Source organism: Orycteropus afer, unplaced genomic scaffold (genome assembly GCF_000298275.1).
Source record: "Orycteropus afer afer isolate SDZICR_OR568_19922 unplaced genomic scaffold, OryAfe1.0 scaffold00181, whole genome shotgun sequence".
Taxonomy (NCBI): domain Eukaryota; kingdom Metazoa; phylum Chordata; class Mammalia; order Tubulidentata; family Orycteropodidae; genus Orycteropus; species Orycteropus afer.
In genome coordinates, this window is record NW_006921768.1 from 2,251,089 (window position 1) to 2,276,066 (window position 24,978).

At 38.2% G+C, this 24,978-nt stretch overlaps 1 protein-coding gene across 1 annotated transcript in view; it reads left to right on the forward strand.

Annotated features, from left to right (window-relative positions):
* EYA1 (EYA transcriptional coactivator and phosphatase 1) overlaps positions 1–24,978 on the forward strand; it is a 218,485-nt gene that overhangs the window by 33,987 nt on the left and 159,520 nt on the right. Inside the window, exons 3-5 of the mRNA XM_007947336.2 lie at positions 5,152–5,229; positions 20,999–21,068; positions 21,384–21,529. Of these exons, the coding sequence (XP_007945527.1) occupies positions 5,152–5,229; positions 20,999–21,068; positions 21,384–21,529 (294 nt within the window). The remainder of the gene's footprint in view (positions 1–5,151; positions 5,230–20,998; positions 21,069–21,383; positions 21,530–24,978) is intronic.

Consider the following 24,978-nt stretch of genomic DNA (forward strand, 5'->3'; position numbering starts at 1 on the left):
CTGGAGAAGGATGTCATGCTTGGTAGGGTGGAGGGTCGACGAAAGAGGGGGAGGCCTTTAAGGAGATGGATTGATACAGTGGCTGCAATGATGGGCTCAAGTATAGCGGGGATTGTGGGGCTGGCGGGGGATCGGGCAGTGTTTCGTTCTGCTGTGCATGGGGTCACTATGAGTCGGAAACGACTCGACGGCACTTAACAACAACAACAACAAATTGCACTCCTATAATATGGACATAATTTTTTCACTTTAGGTATGAGATAATTAAGTTCAGAGCGATCAGATAGTTTTCAGAAAGTGATACAGCAAGTAACTGAGTTTCCAGACTCTGATACTGAACCTCAAAGGCATTAATGGATGAAAGTTTGCATCATACCTGGCTACTAGCAAGTACCTGGTATAACTCAAGCCTAGAGTGCATGGCCCAATAAGAGAGTTGGGGGAATCAAGGAGATTAAAGGGGCAAAAGGGAATTCCTTTGTGTTGAATATTTTTAAAGGATCAATAGGTCCTTATGTAGAAGAAAGGCCTGGCTGTCTGCTTCTGAAAATTCAATCAATGAAAACCATATGGAGTACAACCGTCTGGTCCTGTTTTGCACTATGAGTCAGATGCTGACTTGGCAGCTAACAACACGTCCTTAAGTATCAGTTAAAGAGTTGAAAACATGGGCGGTAGAAAAAGATTCTTCAGTGGGGGCAAAAAATGGATAAAAGTGCTGTTTTCTGATTGACTGAAGCCACGTAAAGAAAAACATGGTGCACATAAAATAACACTACAGTTATTTACAGGAGAATAGATCATTCATAATTTTTCTTTTCAGACAGATGTCTTAAGCATAATCGTTGTTCTTAGATGTGACAAGACTTAAAAAAATCAGTCAATGTTATTTTTTTAATTCAAAATCTTGGAAACACTCTCTGCTATGTCATCTACAGTATATTTATAAATGTGATAGCACTAATTAGATGGGTAAAGTTTTGGTAGTTGCCAGAGATTATTCTTGTCTTTTTAACTTTTTGAGAGTAAATGCTTAGAAACAACAAAGCCAGAAGTCATCTCTGTTCATTTGTCTTTCATTCAGAAACTGTTTTACATCACAATAAATCACCAGTCTGTTTAGTATCAGCTCCCTGGTGATCAAGGTATTCAATTACAGTACCTGATAAAATCAGGAATATCCTGGTAGTTACTTTATGTACATCCTCTTCAACAGTGAGGCCTTTTTAAAATTGGATTCGTTGGGAAAAGGGAGTCTTTATTCCTTAGTCTATGTATGGACATACTTGGACAATGGCAAAAGCTAGGGGCCTAAAAGAAAAAGTATCCTTTTCTTCTCTTTTTTTGACTACTTTTAATGGAATTTCAAGTATAATTGAATGTGCCTCTTGGGAGTGAAAGCTATGTTTGATTTAGCCTAATCATATGGAAAGTAGCTGAGCTAGGTTTTAAAGGGGACAGGAGTAGGGGTAGTTTTGCATAGTAACCTTATAGTCCAAACTACAGAGTCTATAAACCTTAGACTCATTGGAGATTATAGAACCGAATTGGGCTAATATCGGGTGCAGTGGATGAATTTCTTCTCTGTAGTTCCTTTTTGTAAAAAAAAATTAATTATTTATTTTTTTAAGAGTTTGTTTTACGTTCAACATCACGTGTACATTTAGTTTCACTTCCCATTTACTATCCCCAACCCTAACCCAGTCTCCTTCCCTACCTGCCCTGTAACCCTCGCCCCCGTGCCCCTCATAATCACGCACTACTGTGTGTCCTGTATTTCCTTCTTGCGATTGTTGCTCCTCTGGTGCCCCATGGTCGGTTGCTCCATTCTCTGTAGTTCCTTGACACTTGCTCATGATGCTTCTGGTTGAGAGATTCTGGTGAGTTCACTAGACTGGAAACTACTGCTCTAGGAGGGCAGGGACTTTACAGGGGCCTTGCTTTCTACCATGTCAGCAGTGTGTCACCTTGGGCCTTTTTTCCTTGCTCTGTTGTAGAGGAGCTCTAATTATTAGAAAGCATGACATAATACATTTCTTTAGACCTTGTTCATGGGTCTGGGAGTCATAACCAAATGAATTGCCTTCAAGTCGACTCCTAGTCATGGAGACACCATGTTCGTCAGAGATGAACTGTGGTCCTTTGGGTTTTTAATGGCTGGTTTTTTGTAAGTAGATCACCAGCCCTTCTTCCAGGGTGCCTTTGGGTGAACTCAAGCCTGTAAACTTTCAGTTATTACCTGACTGTTTTAACTATTTGTACTACCTAGGAACTTCTAAAGTCATATCTCATTTCTGTCACTTGTGAGACCTTGAGTGATTTCCTAACCCCTCTGAGTTTCAATTTTTGCATGTAAAATTAGAAAGTCATACCTGATCAAAGTGTCTGAGCTGTGTTCTGAAACCTATTTGTAGAATTATTTAAAGGATTAATTATATGTAAAGAATCTAACACATAGTAGGCACTATATATGGTTTAGCCCCATTGGGCCAAATCCTAATCTTTTGTTGATTGTGTTGTATTTGATTCTAAGGTCCAAATCTCAGTGGTGGTCTGTCTAGTATAGCGTGAAATAGAGCTGTTACTTTATATGTACAGGGAAGTATATGATTTCTTTATTTTTATTTGGTCGTCTTTTATTCCCCCCCTTCATTTGATTTTTTTTTTTTTTTTATTGTGGAATGGTTCAAATGGTTAAGTGCTAGACTATTAACCAAAAGGTTGGCTGTTCAAACCCACCCAGAAATGTCTTGCAAGTAAGGCCTGATGATCTTCCAAAAGGTCACAGCCTTGAAAACCTTATGGAGTAGTTCTACTCTGTACACACAGGGTTGCCATGAATTGGAATCCACTCAACAGCAACTAACAACAATAAAATACATATAATATGAAATTTGTCACTTTAAACATTTTAAATGTACAGTTGAATGGCATTAATCATATTCACATGTTGAACAACCATCACCACTATCCACTTCCAGAATTTTTCCAGTATCCCCAACAGAAACTCTGCCCATTAAGCAGTAACTCCCCATTCCCTGCCTCCTCCAACCCCTGGTAACCTGTAATCTCCTTCTGTCTCTATTCATTTATATATGAGTTCTTTTCAAGGAAGTGGGCTATGATGTGAATAGCTGAACAGGAAACTTTAGAATTGTCCATGAGCAGAGTGGCATACCTGCTTTTCTACAGTTGTGTCAGTATAATGGTTGGGAAGAGAAAGATCATTAGGGTGCCTGGTGGCATGGAGGGAGAGGGAAATGCAGGCTTCTGTCAGTATGTGTTAGCATCAACTAAGACCATTAACCCAAAACAACTGGCAGAAAAATGAAACTTCAGTTACAGTGTTGTTTGGTCTGCATTAAAATAATCAGGCAGAATGATTTCCATTAGACCCACTGTTTCTACTTTTTTAAAAAAAAAAAAAAACCTTGTAAGGAAACGATCTAAATAATTAATTTTTCTGTAAGTGACTATCTGATGCATCTATTAATAATGCTTATTTTTAAAATAATCATGCATTAGTAAAATATTAGAAGGCCCAAGAGCTGCAGGGGGACTTTATCCTTTGCCATATGTTTATAAGAGATTGGCAATATTGAGAGAAGAAAACCTGAATTTTCCCCATCATCCTTTCTAACTTTGTGGCAGAAGCCTTCTCAAGCATTCTCTTGTGGGAGTCTTTATTTTGGAAAATGCTTTATTGATTTTAAGATACTGCTAGGTTATTCCTGAACACCTGTTAACAGGGATGGATAGACAACTTTACCAGTGTAGGTTACACGCATTCCAAGGATATCAATTCCGCACTAGTTTCTAGGGAAAACAGTGATGCTACTTTTTCTCTTAAAAAAAAAAAAAAAAAAATTGAAACAAAAAGAAATGATCAAATGTTTTGAGGTGGTCTAGCTTTTCTGTTTTGTAGGAGTGCTGTAATATCATCACTGTGTCAGGGAGCTATTTGTTTTGGAGAACATAGTGGCATAGTGCCTAAGGCATTTGGCTGCTAACCAAAAGGCTGGTGGTTCATACCCACCAGCCACTCCTTGGAAGGAAGATTGGGCAATCTACTTCTGTAGAGATACCTCCTCAGAAACCCAGGGAAGGGTTGCTATGAGTCGAATTTACTCAATAGCAGTGAGTTTGGTTTTTTTGGTATAGCATAAATTGATGGAGGTGTTTTTTGTTTTTTTCTTTTAATAGCATAATGGTGTAATGGTTAAAGCATTTGGCTGTGAACCAGAGTTCACAGAGTCTGAAGTTCAGAGTCAGAGTCAGAAGTTCAAACTCACCAGCTGCTGCACGGGAGCAAGATGAGGCAGTTTGCTTCCATAAGACTTTACAGCCTTGGAAACCCTATGAGATAGTTCTACTCTGTCTTAAAGTGTTGCTATGAGTTTAAAGTGTCAGAATTAACTCGATGGCAATGGGTTTGTTTGATTTTTAATATCACAAACCTATGTGTTGTTATTGTTTCACAGCTCAAAGGGCTTTACCAAAAATCAAATAGATACTCTACAAACTGCCTACTGACTTTCAGTATTATTTTTAGTGGAACTGTTTTGTTTTTCCCCTTCATTTACATTTAGTGTACTTAAAATATCGAGAAATTGATAGATATGGCTGAGTGGTAGCACTGTTTTTCAGCTGTGCTGGGTAGTGAGAGTGTGTGTGTGTGTATGTGTGCATGTGACTCCCCTTGAACATCATGAAAACCTGCTGATGTTAAGGACAGTCACATATTTTCCACTTCGTTGAGTCTTTTTGTATGACTCTGTTTGGCTACATAACAAAAATTTTTCTACAAACCTTAGAAAATAATTTCATACATGTGTTATTTATATTTTAAGAGAGACGTTATTTATTAATAAGTGATTTAGTAAATATGTAAGTAACAATTTAATTGCTTTTAGTTTAAATAATTTCTTTTAAAAAGTAACTTGTCACAATAGATTATTTCTTTGGGAGAAGAAAAAACTTCATGTAAATTTTTTTTTAATATTCTAATAAGAATGTTAATCTGATTTATATACAAATAGGAAAAGATTGTTAAAATTTTTGTGTCATTATTTTAAATGTTATGTCTTCTGTAGTATGCTTTTACAAATAATTATTAATTGGATATATGATATATGTTGTTTATTTTTGCAGTTAAAACAGAGCCAATGAGCAGCAGTGAAATAGCCTCAACAGCAGCAGACGGGTCTTTAGACAATTTCTCAGGTTCAGGTAAGAAATAAATATTAGGTTTAATTTTTCCAGTTTATATGTATATGTGTGTGTGTGTGTGTATCCACCCACTGCCTTTGAGTTGATTCCTACTCATAGTGACCCCCTACAAGACAGAGTGGAACTGTCCTGCAGTGTTTGCAAGGCTGTCAGTGTTTACAGAAGCTGGCAGCCTTATCTTTCTTCCACAAACTGGCTGGTGGGTTTGAACCACTGACTTTTCGTTAGCAACCGAATGCTTTAACTACTGCACCACCAGAGCTTCTCACACACACACACGTGTGTGTGTATACATGTGTGTGTTGTTATGTGCCATCAAGTCCATTCCTGCTCATAGTGACGCCATGTACAGAACAAAACACTGCCGGTCCTGTGCCATCATCAAAATCATTGCTATGTTTCAGCCCATATATATGTATCTGTAGTATACCTAGACTCAGAGTATCACATATTAGCAATTTGCATGTTTTTATTCAGTGTGATAAAGTGTTTGCAGAAAATACCAGTATTGTGTAAAGGAAATAAGTCAGAAGACATTATTCTTATCACTTCTTCTACTAGATTATCTTTATTATGTCATTAATCCTTCCCTTCTTTCTCTCATTTGTGTATATTGTTTTTCAAGCCATCTTCATAAGTAAATGTTATGTTCAACTATAGATCCAAATTAAATTTACTGTTCTGTAAAGCAGAATGGTAAATCCTTAAGTTAGTGTTTAATCTCTTTCATATTAATAAAATCTTCCTCAAACAAACAAAATACCCATGTTTCACATCAGTGATAATGAAATGACTGATAATAAAATGACTGTGATAAGAAAGTAACTGCAAGAACATGCTTATGTTTTTGCCAAATTACCCAACTTGGACTATTTCAGTTGTTGATTATTTGTATTAGAAATAATTCTTACATTTTTAACCCTTTTCATATTACTTGCAGCTTTTATAAAAACTCTTCATTAGAAATGCTGTACTTTCATAAGTCTGTGACTGATTTAATCTAGCCCTCAGGATCATTTCATGTACAGCACAAATAAGAAGACTTACAAGAGAGATAAATGATACACAAATGCACAACTTTTATAATTATGGTACCAGATGGAGACAAAAAGGAAATAATAAAGGATATTACATACATTACTTCTTATATGAAACATCTATTGAGATTTGATGTATGCTATTCAATGTGCTTGGTACTATTAGGGATTCATAGATGAATGAGAATGGCCCTGGCGTAGGGCAGAGTGGGCTGAACAGTTAACCAAACCATCACAGTTCAGCTTGAAAAACAAGCGAGGGAAACCTAGAGAGCACCAGAACAGCCAAGGAGGGATCTTATGAGACCAGGAGGGTAAGAGATGATTTCCTGGGAGTGGTGTCTGTGCTCAGGCTTAACAAATGAGTAGGAATAAAGCCCATGTAGTATAGTGTCTAAGGCACTTGATTGCTAACCAGAAGGCTGGTAGTTCAAACCCACCAGCCACTCCTCGGAAGGAAGGTTGGGCAATCTACTTCCGTAGTGATACTATCTCAGAAACCCAAGGAAGGGTTGCTATGAGTCGGGTCCGACTCGATGGCACATAACAACAACAACAGAACTGGGGAGGGGAAGCTGGGCAGATGGGGCATTCCATGGGAGGAGACCAAGGCACAGAGGTCTTGGAATTTTGGAGGAACTGCTGATGGTTCGGCATTCCTGTTGTGTACCATGTGAGCAATGAGGAATGTGCTGGAGAGAGGGATATAGGGGCTAGAGTCTAAAGAGGTGTATATGTACTTCATGGAGTTTGGATTTTATTTTGAGTGCAGTAGGGAAGCATCCGAGGAAGGGGTTACGTGATCATATTTACAATGTAGAAGCATCACTCTGGTGGCAGGATGGATTGCATGGGGCATAAACTGAAATGGAGAGACCAGTTAGAGATTCTTGCATTCATTTGGGCCATTACTGATGATCTGGAATATTGTGCTGGCAATGAGTGTAGAAAGGTGATGGATTCAAGAGGTATTTACGAAGTAGATTTGATAGAAAAAATTGAGAGTGAATGAAGGAGGAGCATGATTTAAAAAGAGATATGGTGTCCTCAGTTTGGGGGCATGTTGAATGTATGGTGATATCTACCTGAGGATGCCAAGTACTTTAATTTTGGAGCTCAGGAAAAGTCTGGAATGAAAATTTTGAAAGTGTATAAAGGTTAAACCTGAGGGGTAAGAGTGGGAGTTTTAATAGAGATGAAGACAGAACCAAGAGAAAACCAATATATGAGATGGACAGAGGATATTGAAAACAGAAGGGATTGGGGGAAGAAGGAAGAGTGTTGACCTGGAAGTGAGCGTAGGATAGAATTTCACAGAAGTAGTGTCTATATTTCAGATTACTATAGAGCCATTAAAAATATTTTAAAAAATGGTTTGAAAATGTGTTAACTCTACTAAGTGAAAAAGTAGGTTATGAAAGAGTAATAAGTTCAGTATAAACACAGTTTTGTTAAAAAAAGGGAGAGGGTATTTATGTATAGATAGCTCTATTTATATGTGTGTGTGTGTGTATGTGTATGAATATTAAATGGTAGCTTTTTGAATGGTAGAATATAATTTGAATTTCATTTCTTCTATTTTTTCAACTTTTTTTACAATGCATATGTATGTATTTATAATTTTTAATAATAAAATGAAGTTAAAAATCACACAGTACAGAGAGATAATTAAAGTAACTGTAATAGATATCTATGACTAATTCTATTACATCTTGTTTTTCCTGATTTTGTTAACTATACTATGGTAAGGGATTTCCTTATTTTTAGGAAATGCACACTGAAGGATTTATGAATAAAGGAATATCCTATCTACAGTCCCCCAAAATTTTGATATATATGTGTACTTATGCACATATTCACACGTAAGGGAAAAGATAAAGCTAATGTAATAAAATGTTGACATTTAGGATATCTGGGAATTTTGTTTACAATTCTTATAACATTTCTGCAACTCTCAAATTATGTTAGAAGAAAAAGTAAAATGAAAAGCAGCTATGGATTTAGCTTTTGGGGAGACCATTGAGGTTGCTGGAACAATTTCAGAGGCCTGGTAGGCTCTGGAAGCTCTGGTGGCATAGTGCCTAAAGCATTTGACTGCTAACCAGAAGGCTGGCAGTTCAAACCCACCGGCCACTCCTTGGAAGGAAGGTTGGGCAATCTACTTCTATAGTGATACTGCCTCGGAAACCCAGGTAGGGGTTGCTATGAGTAGGATCTGATTCCACGGCAGTGAGTTTGTTTTGTTTTGTTTTGGTAGGCTCTACTGTCTGCAGCTTCTGTCTACACTGAACCATATACCTTATTTTTGTGTCTCCAGCATAGTTCTTAAGTGATACATGAAGTTTATTTAATGAATGGATGATTTAGTGAATAAGATGAGGAAGTGGAGACAGGGAAAATAAAATCTTTTAAGTACCTAAATTGTAAAAGAAGGGAAAGGGAATGTGGCAGTGCATTAGAGAGAGAGATGTAGTGTTGAGAGATGGTATGTAGAAGGCCAGGGTGGTTATATGCTGCAGATGCAAACTTTATAGAGGTAGAGGTTAAAGGTGTTGGCAAATCAGGGATCAGATGATTGATGGAAGTCCCTGATAAAGTAGCAGTGGCTTAAATCCAAAACAGAGGTGGATGAGCTGAGTAAAGGAATGACTTTTCTATTAAAACATCATAAAAGGTATGAAAAGTCATGCTGATGCAGTTGAAATGGAGGCAGTAGCAATGTGTTGGGGGAATTCCTGCCTGATTTTCTCTAATCAGAACCCTTCAAGGTCAGCCCCTGAGTAAAAGCTGCATCTTAACCATAGCCTAAAGGCCCTGTCACCATCTGGCCTTGGTAACATTTCTCATCTTATTGTTAGCCTTCCTTGCTTAGTGCTGTTTCTCTGACATGCCAGACATACGCATCATATAGGGCCTTTGTAGGAGCAGTCACTCTGCTAGGAGTACTCTTCCTCATAGATCTTCCTGACTCCTTCACTGCCTTTAAGTCTGTGCTGACATCTCATTCTCCATGAGACTCACCTTGACCACCTTACTCATTGTTCCACAATTTTCCTTGCTGTTTCCAGTCTCTAAACTGATGAGTTTTTTCCCCCTATAACAGTTAGAACCTTTTACAAACTATAGTACTTACTTTTTCATGATGCTTATTGATTGTCCCTTACCCCCACCAAGATAGCTTCATGAGAGCAGGAATTTTTGTCTTATTTTTTTCACTTCTCTATCCCTGTTCTGGTTACCTAGTGCCTCTCTGAGGGGAATATATACCACAAATGGGATGGCCTTAACAAACAGGAATTTATTCTCTTACAGTTTGGAGGCTTTAAGTCCAAATTTAAAGTGCCAAGCTCTAGGGGCTGGGTCAAAGCCCTTCAACCTTGGGGTCCAGCTCTGCCTCCTATTCCCAGCCCAGTGGAGCTAGAGGCATTTCTTCACTCAGACAGCTGCTGGCTGTTGAGGCTGACAAGCCCAAGGTTGACAAGCAAAGAGGCACAGTCCCCATGTTACCAAACCACATGGCAGACCATTAATTTAAGTCCATTGTAAGTACCAAGGCTGCTGAACAACAACACAGCTACAGCTAAAAGCTGGAGACTATCCCCAAGGCTTCTCCTTATATACAGGAAGCAGACCACATCCCAAAGGCAGCTACTCAGCTGCTTGTGGTAGATCCCATCATGGAGTTGACTGTCAGTTTCATCATGGGGAATAACTACACCAGCTGCCCAGCCACTCAACCAGGCCCATCCAAGTTGACATACAAATTTAACTACCATAATCCCCAACACCAAAAACAATACCTGGCATATATTCCGCTGTCACTGAGTCAATTCTGACTCATAGTGACCTTACAGGACAGAGCAGAACGACACTATAAGATTTCAAAGGCTGTAAAGTTTTACAGAAGCAGACTACCTCATCTTTCTCCTGTGAAGTGACTGATGGGTTCAAACCACTGAACTTTTGGTTAGCAGCTAAATGCTTTTAACCACTGTGTCACCAGGGCTCCTTGGCACATATTAGGCACAAACACATGAAGGAATGAAAGATAGTCTCTCTTTTATCCTTATACTCAAAGTACGAGTTTGAAGAGTTGGAGAAGATTAAAATATAAAATGTGAAAAATAGGGAAACATGAGGCTGGCTGCTTAGAGGCATAAAGGGGGATTGAGGGATTAACAATAGAGTGGAAGGTCTCAATAAGGCTGGAGCTAATGAAGATTTAGCATTTTGGTGAGTAATTTTTCCTTTGTAAGGGCTGAGCATCCCAGGGAAAAGGAAAATTGGCTTAATCTAGGGCTTAGGAAATGTGGCATGGAAGAATATGGAGGCAAGAAAACTGAGGGTATAGGTAAGAAAATAAACTAAAATAATTATTCACGTGTACAAGATGTTATGTGCTGTTGAGTCGGACCTGATTCATAGTGACCCCTCCTTGGGTTTCCGAGGCGGTATCACTACGGAAGTAGATTATCCAACCTTCCTTCTGAGGAGTGACTGGTGGATTTGAACCACCAGCCTTATGGTTAGCAGTCAAATGCCTTAGGCACTATGCTACCAGAGTTCTTAAAACTAAACTCACTGCCTTGAGTGGGATCTGACTCATAGTGACCCCTCTTTGGGTTTCTGAGGTGGTATCACTATGGAAGTAGATTGCCCAATCTTCCTTCCGAGGAGTGGCTGGTGGGTTTGAACCACCAGCCTTCTGGTTAGCAGTCAAATGCCTTAGGCACTATGCCACCAGAGCTCCCATGTACAGGGCAGATAAAGAAGAAAGTAAAAACACGGGCTAATAAATTAACAGAAAATTCAGATGTCACGAATCCTGGATGTCTTGATGAGGTTGGAGAACTAGTGAAATGACAACAAATGAGTGAAAATTCTGGAAAGACAGGATGTTCTTTCCTTAATCTCAAAACTCAGTAAGGCTTTCACCATGTGCATCTATAGTTAGTTCATTGTGTTTCTTTAGTCCTCACTACTTTTTAAATTATTTTTAAATATCCCTCTTTCTGCTAAACTGCAAGAACAGAGATCCTGTTTTTCTAGTTCATAGTTATAGACCCTGTGGCTTTCATGATGTTGATTATATAGGAGAAGCTTGGTAAATGTTTGCTAAATGAATGAAATAAGTTGGTCAGTACACAAAGACACCCAGAGTAGTCAGATGTTGGTCAGTATTGATTGTGATTTGAGATTGTTGAGTAAGTGTGCTGTGGGGGGAAAAATGCCCAGGTCTTGAGTTTGATGGTTGAAGTAGAAGTCTAGAGTTGAGGGCCAGTCAGAAATTTTGAATGTATAACCCAGGATAATGTTGGGTTTTGTCAGGAGACAACCAAATACTAAAGGTCTTGATAAGTGCAAGAGAATGTCTAGGAGGTGGATCTTTTATGAAGTGTTAAAGAGCTATTATGATCCTCAGGAAAGGAAGAGCTTTGTGGGAGAGCAGGAAGATAATAGTTTGGAAGAAGCAACAATGTGGATACAGAGTATATTTTCCAGTCCTTTGGTATCTGGAATTTGAGAGAATGAGCAGCCTCTACTTGGTGGTGGTGGTGGTGGTGGTGGTGGGGGGGAGATGTTAGGAGACTCAGGGACTTGAGAAAAGCTTAGTTGAAAGTGGAGAAAGAATTGATCGAAGAGGGTGAATCTATAGGAAATTTTATTTTTCCATGAATTGATTCTGTGGACTTGGACACATAGGGAAAGATTGGAGCAGTTGGGGAATAATGGACCAGGAAGCACAGAGCACTGTGTAAAGGGACATTCTTACACTTTCTTTAAAGTTTGTTTTAAATGAGTAACAATCCATGAAAAATGAGAACAGTCTGGAGAAAGCAGTCCCCAAGTCTCTGCTATTCCTTCTCCACAATGGCTTAAAGATTCACATGCACTTAAAAATCTCCATTCTGACTATTCTAGGTGTCTTGACAACAAGGATGAAGTAGAAATGGAGCCACTCTGCTGTTGGTAGTAGCTATCTCCTCCTCTGTCCTTCAAGAGACCCTGGTATCCTTAAGTGTTAAAGGGGGTGAGGAGCTCACTCTTCGCCGCGAAATAGCTCAGTATTTGGTGTGGGGAGCCTTCAGGAGAGGGGATGATTTTCCATGGCATGTGGCTGAATTGAAAATTGCAAGGTTGTTTATCATGTTTTTAAAATACAATTATGTTCTACTCATTTAAAACTTAACAATGAAAAGCAATATTTTAGTGATTGACAGTTTAAGAGCAATAGGGATTGAATATAATGCACTTTTAGGGATTGCAAGATGTCTTTGTTATCTGCTTCTACCATCTCCAATATGCCTGAGTTTCTTACTGATTTATTAAATAAATTGTCCATCATTGATAATGATCATACAAAGCTGATGTCTGGTATTTAAAAATTGAAAATATGATCTCATCTTCTGGAGGAGAAAAAAAAAATATGAGTGACAAATAGGGTTTCTTTCTTTCCTAAAAAGATACACCTTTCAGGCTTTTGTTAATTCAACAATTATTTGTTGAGCACCTACTTACATAGCGAGCAGGAAGCACAGAACACTATGGAAAGAGACAATCTCATACTTTCTTAAATTGTTTTAAATGAGTAAAGATCCATGGGAAATGAATAACATCTGGAGAAAGCAGTCTCCAAGTCTCTGCCGTCACAACCCTATTTCTAAGTAGTAAGAATATAGCAGTAAAAGGTAGAAAAGGTTCCTGTTCTTATAGAGCTTTTACTCTTGTGCGAAAGACAGACAATAAATAGACAAGTGATAAGCCTTAGTGTTGACCACCTGTCTGTCAGTTTGTCACACTGTGGTGGCTTGTGTGTTGCTATGATGCTGGAACTGTCTCATTGGTACTTCAAAATACCAGTAGGGTCACCCAAGGTAGACAGGTTTCAACAGAGCTTCCAGACTAAGGCAGACAAGAAAGCAAACCTGATAATCAACTTCTGAAAATTAGTCAGTAAAAACCCTATGGATAACATTATAATATTGTCTGACACAGTGCTAGAAGATTAGCCTCCTAGGTTAATCTTTAGTTTTAGGGGTTCGTGCATAAATTTCAATAATAGTAGTATTAACTGGTCTTCCTTATAGGTGTACAGATATTATCCTATCAAAATACGCAGTGGCTACAGTAGTGGACTCGAGCAGTCCAACAACTGTGTGACCACAGGACTAGGCAACATTTCATTATGTTGTTGTACATGGAGTAGCCATGAGTCAGTGCCAACTTGATGGCAATTAACAACAAAAGTAACAAACATTAGTGTAAGTAAATAGGCATTGATAAGGGTTATGAAGAAAATGAAAGCTGATAATAGAATGTACCGAGAGAGTTGGATGGGGTTCCTTTTAGAGAGTGGTACATCCCTTTAAGGAGCGAGCATCTGAGCAAAGGTCTTAATGAAGTGAGGGAGAAAGTTTGGATTAATTTAAATGCAATGGGAGGATAGTAGAGGGCTTTGAGATGAGGGTATTTTTTTAAAAGATCACTGTTATGTGGAAAATACACTATGGGGACAGGGCTAATGGAAATAAGAAGACTAGCATTTCCCTGGTTCAGAAGAAAGATTAGCCAATGTCCTCCTAGAAGCAGCCACTAATCCATGGTTAAGTGTGTAAGGGCTTTATTAGAGGAGTGGAGGAGATGGAGAAGGAAGGTTAGGTTAGATGGAAAAATTGTCTGAGGCCTCTACCCAATCTGAGGACAGGTCAGTAAGGTCATCAAGAAATCCTCAAGCCAAAGTCAGGAGTCGTTAGAGTTCCAGGTCTGCAGGAAAGGTTGCCTTATTATCCCTGCCATCGGCAATCATTGACTGAGAATAGCCTGTGGGAAGTGTGGATTCCTCACATTGCAGAGCCTGGCAGCTGAACCTTTGATCAATTAAGCCCCTGCAATGGGAGAGCAGAGAGGTTCATTCTCGTGGTTGCCGCACTGATTGTGATTAGAATAGAAAATAAATCATAAAGCTGTCAGATATGGAATATGTTTTCAAGAGAATGCTGACTTGACTTATGATAAAAGAATATTTGAGATATGAGGAAAAGAGAAGAATAAAAATTTACTTCTAGTCTTTGACCTTATCATCTGGGTGAGTGATGTTGACATGAATGAAATGAAAGCCTGGTGGAGGAATGAATTAATTAAGGCTATGTTTATATTGAGATTTCTGCTTTCCTTCCCAGTAAATTCTCAAGCTTGTAAATATTATTTACCTTAGGTTCTTCTTTCGCTTCCTACAGCATGGTTTAGGGAGCTGCTTTAACCTAGTGTATGTTAGAAGCGGAAGAATGGACTAAGTATTCGGAAACTAATGTGCTGAAACAAAGATACCACCCAGTTACCATGGGGAGTTGATTCTGATTCATAGAAACCCCATGTGTGTCAGAGTGGAACTGTGCTCCTCAGGGTGTCCAGTGGCTGATGTTTGGAAGTAGATCACTGGATCTATGTTCTAAGGTGCCGATATAAGCTGAATAGTTTTGAACTGCCAGCCTTTCAGTTAGCAGCTGTTTGTGTTAACCACTTGTACCACCCAGGGACTTCAAAATAGGGATAGAGAAGTGTTAGTTATCTGTATGTTCCCAAGGTACTATGGCTTGGGTGATGGAGTTTATTCTGTGCAGTTAATGGGAAGGTGACCATTTTGTTGACCTTGATGAATGATCTGGAGATGTTCCCTTTGCTTTAATATTCTGGTCCCATGAAATTTAAGTAAATCTAGATTCCTGTTTAAAAAGTTAAAATATTTATTTATTTTTTTTAAGGACATTCAGGGTGAAAGTGTTTGAGGTCTGAGATGACAGATTCTTGACTTCAGGCCACACAAAAATTGCAGGGATTTGGATTTATAGAAAGCCCCAAATATATGACTTATTGTTGTTGTTGTTTGTTGCCCTCAAGTGAACTCTGACTCACGGTTACTATATGTACAACAGAAGTGAAGCACTGGCTGGTCCTTTACCATCTTTATAATCCTTGCTATGCTTGAGCCCATCATTGCAGGCACTGGGTAAATCCCTCTCACTGAGAATCTTCCCCTTTTTTGCTGACCCTCAATTTTACCAAGCATGGTAGCCTTCTCCAGGGACTGGTCCCTTCTGACAGCATGATCAAAGTAGATGAGACAAAGTCTGGCCATTCTCATTTCCAAGGTGCATTCTGGCTGTACTTCCCCAGGACAGATTTGCTTGTTCCTGTGGCAGTCCCTGGTATTTTTGGTGTTCTTTGCTAACACCACAATTCAAAGGCAACAACTCTTCAGTCTTCCTTATTCACTGTGCAGCTTTCACATGCATATGAGGCAACTGAAAATCCCATGGCTTGGGTCAGGTACACCTTAGTCTTCAAAATGACATCTTTCTTCCTGAACACTTTAAAGAAGTCTTTGCAGCACATTTGCCCAGTGCAAAATGACACTTGATTTCTTGACTGCTGCTTCTATGGGTTTTGATTGTGGATCCAAATAAAAGGAAATCCCTGGCAACATTTTTTCTCTGTTTATCATGATGTTGCTTATTGGTCCAGTTGTGAGGATTTTTGTTTTCTTTATGTTGAGGTGTAATCCATATTGAACCACTATAGTCTTTGATCTTCATCAATCAGTGGCTTCAAGTCTTCTTCACTTTCACCAAGCAAGGTTGTGTCATCTGCATATCCCAGGCTGTTAATAAGTCATTCTTCAGTCTTGATGCCATGTTCTTCTTCATATAGTCTAGTTTCTCAGTCTGTTGGCTCAGCATAGAGATTGAATAAGTATGGTAAAAGGATACAGGCCTGACATACATCCTTCCTGATTTTAAACCGTGCAGTATCCCCATATGCTGTTGGAACACTAGCCTCTTGATCTATGTAGAGGTACTTCATGAGCATAATTAAGTGTTCTGGAATTTCTATTCTTCACAAGGTTATCCATAATTTATGATTCACACAGTTGGTTGCCTTTGCATAGTCAGTAAACCACAGGTAAAACGTCTTTCTGGTATTCTGTGATGAGAGCCAAGATCCATCTGACATGAGCAAGAAGATCCTCCATTCCACTCCCTCTTCTGAATCCAGCTTGAATTTCTAGCAGTTCCCTGTCAATATACTGCTGCAACCGTTTTTTAATTATCTTCAGCAAAATTTTTCTTGTGTGTGATATTAATGATATGGTTTGATAATTTCCACATTCTGTTGGATCACCTTTTTGGAATGGGCACAAATGTGCATCTCTTCCAGTCAGTTGGCCAGGTCTTCCTGATTTCTTGGCATAAATGAATAAGCACCTCCAGTGCTGTACCCATTTGTTGAAACCTCTTAATGGGTGTCTGTCAGTTCCTGGAGCCTTGAGTTTTGCCAGTTCCTTCAGTGCAGCTTAGACTTTTTCCTTCAGTAATTGGTTCTTGATCATATGCTACCTCCTGAAATAGTTGAACATCAACCAGTTTTTTTTTTTTGGTGCAGTGATTCTATGTATTCCTTCCATCTTCTTTTGATGGTTCCTGCATCATTCACTATTTCACCCATAGAATCCTTCAATATTGCAACTTGAGGCTTGAATTTCTTGTTCAGTTCTTTCAGCTTGAAAATGCTCCATGTGTTTTCCGTTTTGGTTTTCTAACTCCAGGTCTTTTCACATTTCATTAAATTATGTTACTTTGTCTTCTCAAGCTGCCCTTTAAAATCTTCTGTTCAGCTCTTACTTAATCATTTCATCCATGTGCTTCGACTACTCCATTTTCAAGAGCAAGTTTCAGAGTCTCTTCTGTGAAACCCTTTTTAGTCTTCTTTCCTGTCTTTTTAATGACTTTTTGCTTTCTTCATGTATGATGTTCTTGATACCATCCCACAACTCATCCAGTCATTGGTGTTCAATGTGTCAAATCTGTTCTTCAGATGGTCTCTAAATTCAGGTGGGATATAATCAAGGTCTTATTTTGGCTCTCATGGACTTGTTTGAATTTTCTTCAGCTTCAACTGGAACTTTCATATGAGGAATTGATGGTCTGTTCCATAGTAAGTTTCTGGCCTTATTTTGACTGATGATATTGAGCTTTTCCCTTGCCTCTTTCCGCAGATGTAGTTGATCTGATACCTATATCTTACATCTGGTAACGTGCATGTGTATAGCTGCCACTTATGTTGTTGAGAAAAAGGTATTTGTAACAAATATGTTGTTGGTCTTGAAAAATTCTATTATGAGATCTCTGGTATCATTTCTGTCACCAAGGCCATATCTTCCAACTACTGATGCTGCTTCTTTGTTTCCATCTTTCGCATTCCAATTAATAGTAATAATCAATACATCTTTACAGCATGTTTGGTCAATTTTAGGCTGCAGAAGTTCATTAAAAAGTAAATAGTAAAAATAACTTCAATTCCTTGTCTTTGGCTTTAGGGGTTGGTACATAAATTTCAATAATAGTAGTATTAACTGGTCTTCCTTATAGGTGTATGTGTATTATCCTATCACTGATAGCATCATATTTCAGGATAGATCCTGAAACATTCTTTTTGATGATGAATACAATGCTGTTCCTCTTCAATTTGTCATTCCAGGCATAATAGACCATATGATTGTCTGATTCAAAAATGGCCAATACCAGTCCATTTCAGCTTACTAAAGCCTAGGATGTCGATCTTTCTATGGTTCCTTTGTATTTTTGACAATTTCCAATTTTCTTGATTTATACTTCATGATCAGATTATTAATGGATGTTTGCAGCTGTCTCTTCCCATTTTGAGTCATGCCCCATCAGCAAATGAAGGTCCTGGAAGTTTTACTCTATCCATGTCATTAAGGGCGACTCTACTTTGAGGAGACAGGTCTTCTCCAGTCATATTTTGAGTGCCTTCCAACCAGTGGGGCTCATCTGGCACTATATCAGACAGTGTTCCATGGTTTTCATGTTTTCCAGTAATATATCAGTGTGGTAGTTATGTTTGTGTGTCAACTTGGCTGGGCCTGGTTGAATAGGACATTATGGTTTAAAAAATCTATTTTGCTTATGACTTAAATCTCACGTTCTTATTAAACAGATATTGTATACTGATTACCTGTAACTTTCCAGGCTCTGTCAAGTACAAAGAAAACAAAGGCACTCTGCCACCAGAGCTCCTAAACCAAACACACTGCTGTCGAGTCGGACCCAACTCACAATGACCCCTCCTTGGGTTTCTGAGGCAGTATCACTGCAGAAGTAGATTGCCCCATCTTCCTTCCGAGGAGTGGCTGGTGGATTTGAATCTCCAGCCTTCTGGTTAGCAGTCAAGTGCCTTAGGCACTACACTACCAGAGCTCCTTCCTCTGAGGCTTAGAGGGATCAAATAACTTGACTAAAATCACATGGAAGAGTTGGGATTTGAATTGAAGCTGAAAGTAAATTCTGATTCCAGAACCTGTGCTCTTAATTACCACACTCTGTAGCCTCCCAAATTTCTTTCCTTGTACACCCACACACAGTATGTGTATAGTCTAAATCAAAGCCTTACAGAACGTACCTTTACCCTGTAAAACAGTTCTGGTATCTTCTACTCTGTTCTACCTTTTAAAAAACACTGAGTACTTTTTATGGGTTGTAATTTGAAAATTACAATTTGAAAGCATAGATGTGGAGCTAGAAAAGAAAAAAAGAGATTGCTATGGCTTCCAGCAATTGAGGGCCTTGAGTTTTGTGGTTGCTGTTGTTTCATTCTTTAAATAATAATTTTAAGTATGGTTGTCCTTGTAAGATACTACTCTTCCAGTGACTTGCTAGATAAAGTCTACTTTATCCTTGGCCTCTCTTAAGGCTTAGGAAAGGGAAGTAGAAGAGGTTGTAGTCACAAATGATCTGGCAAATGATTGTCCTTGTAGTCCAAGTGCTTTCTCACTAATCCTCCCTTTTTTATATTGCAGTATTAACAAACCCTTCCATGGCTGTTTGTATGTCAGCCTCCTGGTGTGTAAAAGACTGAACTTGTCTTTGCATGTTTACATATGCAGTATTTAGCACACTGCCTGGAACAAAGTAGTGACTTGATATGTGCCAAAAGGCAGGGGGAGACCAGCTGGCTTAGTTTGACCTCTCTTCAATCCAAACTCTTTCTCTACTAAACTGGCAACCAGATGGTGGAGACTTCTGGCACCTTTCAAGAGTAATACTAATCTAGATCTATTATATTGTCGCCATGTGTTCATAGATTTTGAAATTCTAGTCATCTGTACCACTGTTTTCCCAATCCCAAACTGGAAAATTAAGTTTGAGAGACAAACAGGTACTGATGTCACTTCATGAAAAATATATAAACTGTTGAGTGGATGGAACTTTATGGGAGGGTTTTAATGTGAGATACAGTTAGTAATAGAACCTCTGAAGACAGGGAAGAAGAAAATAAGTATATGAAACAAACCAAACCAAACTCGCTGCCATCGAGTTGGATCTGACTCAGAGCGACCCCTCCTTGAGTTTCCAAGGCAGTGTCACTACCGAGGTAGATTGCCCAACTTTCGTTCTGAGGAGTAGCTGGTGGGTTTGAACTGCCAGCCTTCTGGTTAGCAGTCATATGGCTTAGGCACTGTACTACCAGAGCTCCTGAAAATAAGTGTGTTGTATCATAAAACAATTATACACAAAGAAATATGCATTTTAAACAGTTAGAGATTAGGGAGAAGTTGAGCAAACATAAAATAGAATAAAAATGAATAGAAACCTAAATGTAAATGTGTGTGTGTGTGTGTGTGTAGGTGAGAATTTAGATTGCCCTTGTTTGCAATGAAATAAGCTGAGAATTGTTGGGAGGCTTTATGTTAAAATGAATTTTTGCTTTTTTAGTTAAAAATGTGTGTAAAAAGAATGTTTGCTAGGAGAGGTTAGTGAATTTCTGAAGATACCAAATCAAGTACATATGATTAAAAAGAAACTCCACTTCAATGTTTAAATATCTTTAAAAAAACAAACTTTTTAACTTGCACACTGAATTGAACACATAACTGAAAGGTAAAGGCAAACCCAGATCAACCCAAGAAATGACAGGCTTGGCTTGCAACTGGAGAAACTTAAGATAGTTCTCGGAATGCATTTTTATTTAAAAAGTTGCTAAACCTATGTATGCAAGTGAGGATCTATCCTATTTCTACTCACCTTAGAGAGGATTAGACCGTGTTTCTTAGTAATACAGTCTTAGATTTGTGTGTTCCCGTTGAGGACAGACAATAGGCCGGATGACCTTTTGAGTTCCTGCCCGACACTTCAATTCATCTTCATCCCTTCCCTTTTAGCATATCTTGCCGACATAGCCAGAACTTTATGTCCTCTTAAAGTATTACCACTGTAAAAAACCACCACAGCATGCAGATAGATATTGAAGATGGGGAATATTTTTTCCTAAGAGTTAATTTTAAATTAGAACTACTTAATCATTTGGAAAAAAAAAAAGTAGTAGTTTAACATTCTATTAAGTTGAACTATATGAATCTGGCGGTATAGTGGTTAAAGCATTCAGAGGCTAACCAAAAATTTAGTGGTTTGAACCCATCTGAGACTCTGTGGGAGAAAGATGCAGTAGCCTTTGTAAAGATTTACAGCCTTGGAAACCCTATGTAGCAGTTTTACTATGTCTTATAGGGTCATTATGGCTCAGAATTGACTCTCTGGCAGTGGGTGGGGTGAGAAGATAAAAAAAGTCAAATATGATCAAATTTTAGTTCAAAATATATTAATACTTTATACAGATCTTATATGTTGTTTTAATTATCGTGCTTTTCATTTTTCTAGCAATTGGGAGCAGTAGCTTCAGCCCACGACCAACTCATCAGTTCTCCCCACCCCAGATTTATCCTTCCAAGTAAGATATATTTTCTCTTAATTGATAAATACCTTTATGTATACTTTTACCTTATTTCAAGTCATGTCTTTGCCTACCTGTGGTATCTTAATTTAAACTACGTTGTGTTTTATAGAGATTTAAATGTGTTTATGCAAATTTATTTTTAGCATCAGCCAGTAGAGACACTGAATATTTCAGTATTTTGTATATTTGATGTAAACTTTAAGACATAATCTTTAACTAGAACTTTATGGTATGGTTGTTGGTCATTTACCTTGCATGTTTCCATCTAATGCATGGGCTTTCTATTTTCTGTCATTTCTTGACAATTAGCAGACAATACCCACATATTCTCCCTACCCCTTCCTCACAAACTATGGCTGCATATGGGCAAACACAGTTTACCACAGGAATGCAACAAGCTACAGCGTATGCCACGTACCCCCAGCCAGGACAGCCGTATGGAATCTCCTCATATGGTGAGTAACCAACTATGAGTGGCATTATCTCATGGACATACATGTACTTTTTAAAAAGTTTCACAGGAAAGATGCTCAAATGCTGTCTATTTTGGGTGACTTTGGAAAGTGTTGTCACCTTTTGTGTCTAAATTCTTAATATGATTCTTTGTAATGAGCATCGTGAAAACTGATTGCTACTTATCTTGCTTGAGGTCAGAGGTGGCAAGTAGATTTGCATGGTTTATATGCCCTTTTGCTCTTGTTTTTCTCTGTTTGTATCTCAACTCTTATTTTGCCATTTGAGCACTTGGCTCTGGAATCCAAAATATTTTTGTGCATATTTGCGATTAAAATTCTATGAATGAAGTCTTTTGGGGTAAAGATCCATTTCCTATTTATCAGATGCCTAACTATGATTAGAGCCAGGATACAAGCAGAATTCAACAAACTCTTGTTGTAAACTTGAGTGTGGCAGTATCATCAAATTTCAGCATTATCAACCATTAAGAAAAATGATCTGTATATCTCCACCTGGCCTGTATTTTAAAGAGGCAAATCAGGAAACATTTAAAGCTCACATCTCCATTTGTTCTTTCCCACCTAGAGATTATCTTTATCTCTGTATAATTTAACTCAATTGTTACAGGGTCAGTACCTGTATTAAAAATAAACTCAGCAAATCTAAACATCTAGTCAAAAACTTTAGAATTTCAAAACATCTTTTCCTCAAATGAATTTCAATTTACCTTTCACTTTTAAACAAATTGAACTAAGTAAAATATGAATTATTGGCATACAATTAAGAAAAAAAATTAGGGATCAAGAAAAGTACTTGGAAGTTTGGAGGAGAGGACTGGACTGGTAGGATAAATATTCTGATCTTCAAAAGCACCTTGACCAGTTCATAATGTTCATCATAAATATATGGCAGACATCCAAAACAATATGACCTATATTGTTTCTTCCTAATTAATAACTGAAATTAAAATTATAACTGGAATCACTGAGAGGATGGTCATAATACCTGCTTTGGCATCTTTTAATTCTTTTAGTTATTTTGTGCTTTTAGAAATACATTTTTGGTGATCAGTATAATTGTGCTTTTGATGGTATTTTCTTTTGTAATATCTCTTCTTTAGTATATTGAAGGAATGAATTCTTTTTTAAAAGCGTTTTATCAATAATTAGAAAGCAATTACTTTATTTCTTTCATTTTTCCTTTTTACCCTAAAGGTGGCTATAATATAATTCTGTTATAAAATACATAGGAAATAAAAATTTAAATTGTGATGACTTCAGTCTTTAACATTTTATTTCAAAACTATCACAATTGAATGTTACTCAGCTAGATATTTTGAAGCAGACTTTAGAAACAGTCTTAAAATACTTTGTAGAATAATCTTCCATTTGCATAAAAATTATTCACGACTTCTCCTAGTATTAGATATGACTCAAAGTTATTTTTCTGTGTTACTTTTAAAGTATTTTTGAGTGGAAAGCAGAGAGAGAGAGTCTATGATGTGAATTGGATAGCTTCAATTCTATTACGTGAGGAAAGGCTGTCCCCAGTTTATATTCTCAAAAACAAGTTTAGAAGATGATTATTTGAAATATAAATGTATTTCCAGTACAAGTAATAGCAATATGAAAGTATCAACCCGTGTTTCCACAGGAAGATACATATCATTCTTGTCCTTGCCTTATCTTTCAGTTACACACATACCTTTCTGTCCTCCTCTCTCCTTTCAGTTTAATCGTGGTGGGACCTGGCCTTCCCCCTTTGGCAACTGCTGGGCTATAGGGCAGGAACTCCTCCAATTTTAACCCATAAATGAATGTCTTTGATGCTGAGATAGTTGTTTGAAGAGAGTGAGATGAGCAGAGGATTTTAGAATATAGGGTCAGAACTAGTAGTTAGCATGAGGATTTTGGTGTGAGAGGGTAGGGATCAGTTAGGTGGTTAGAGTAAAGTACAATGTAAAGGAGTGTCCAGACCTTCCAAAAGTATAAATATTCCAAGAATAAATCTCAGTCCTTGGCAACTTTGCTGATCACCCCCTCTCTTTTCTCTTTGTGCCTTTAGTATTAGGAGATGCCTCTAATGCTTCTGATCAGGGGTTCTCTTTGTCTTGGCTCATAGTGCACCAAAAAATGTTGCAGCCTTTTCCCCGATCTCTTGCTCCTGAAGGAAGAGCACATAGTGTAGGGTTTTTATTTACTGCTGATGTTGTTGTTAGGTGCAGTCAAGTCGAATCTGACTCATAGCAACCCCTCTTTGGGTTTCTAAGGTGGTGTCACTACAGAAGTAGATTGCCCACCCTTCCTTCCGAGGAGTGGCTGGTGTGTTTGAATCTCCAGCCTTCTGGTTAGCAGTCAAGTACCTTAGACACTATGCTACTAGAGCTGCTGATAGTCGGTTCCATATGGTCTTAAAAGACTTTGTCCAAGAACTTGTACCCCCTAACTTTGTTGCTTAGACCCTATCAGAAAAGATAGAGATACCTTTTCACAGTGTGAACAGTAATATACGGAAGAACAATACATACGCTTCTTTGCTGCATCACATTGGAGCCTATCATTAAGATAAGTTTGCCATCTTATAAGCGGAAGCAACAGAAATAGGTGTGGCCCGGGTTGTTTACCTATCCCATGACTATTCTTATCACAAAGATGCCCATCCCAAGCTTTCAGACTAAAACAATAGTGGTATAGGTAAAGGCTGAAAACAGACCTTATGACCTCAAATGGAGAGAGAAGGGAGAAATATCCTTAGTGCTAACAACATAGAAAGAAAGGGAGTTTCTTTGTAGAACCATCACGCCACCTGTCAGGCAGGTATTTTTCCGTGGATCATTTATATATATGGTTTCTTCATTGGTTTGGGATTGCCTGTTCAGTGAAAAGCACTTTTTTTTTTTTTAATGTTAAGACTGAAAGGGTAAGGTCTTTATGAGGTTATTTAGAGATACTCCAGGAATTAAAGTAGGTCCTCTCAGCCAAGAGTCAGATTCTTCCACTGCCTTAAGAAAGTTACCTAACTTCATTCTACTGATGAAATTCCCCTAAAATGGAAATAAGCAGTAAGACTACTGTGTATTTTAGATCCTAAAGATATCATTTATCTTAAGTGCAAAGTAAAATTATTGAAAAATGTGAATTCCCTTGGCAGAAATGTTCCCCCGCTTTCCTCTGTGGGAGTTAAGGACAGTTGTTAACTTTTGTGACTGTCTTTAATTATGATCCAGAGCTGAGCCCTGTATAACATTGCTGCCAAACCCAAGTCCTGAAATTAGGATACCAGCCTGGACTTTGTTGTTGTTGTTGTTATGTGCCGTCGAGTCGGCCCCGACTCATAGCGACCCCTCCTTGGGTTTCCGAGGCAGTATCACTACGGAAGTAGGATTGCCCAACCTTCCTTCCGAGGAGTGGCTGGTGGGTTTGAACCACCAGCCTTCTGGTTAGCAGTC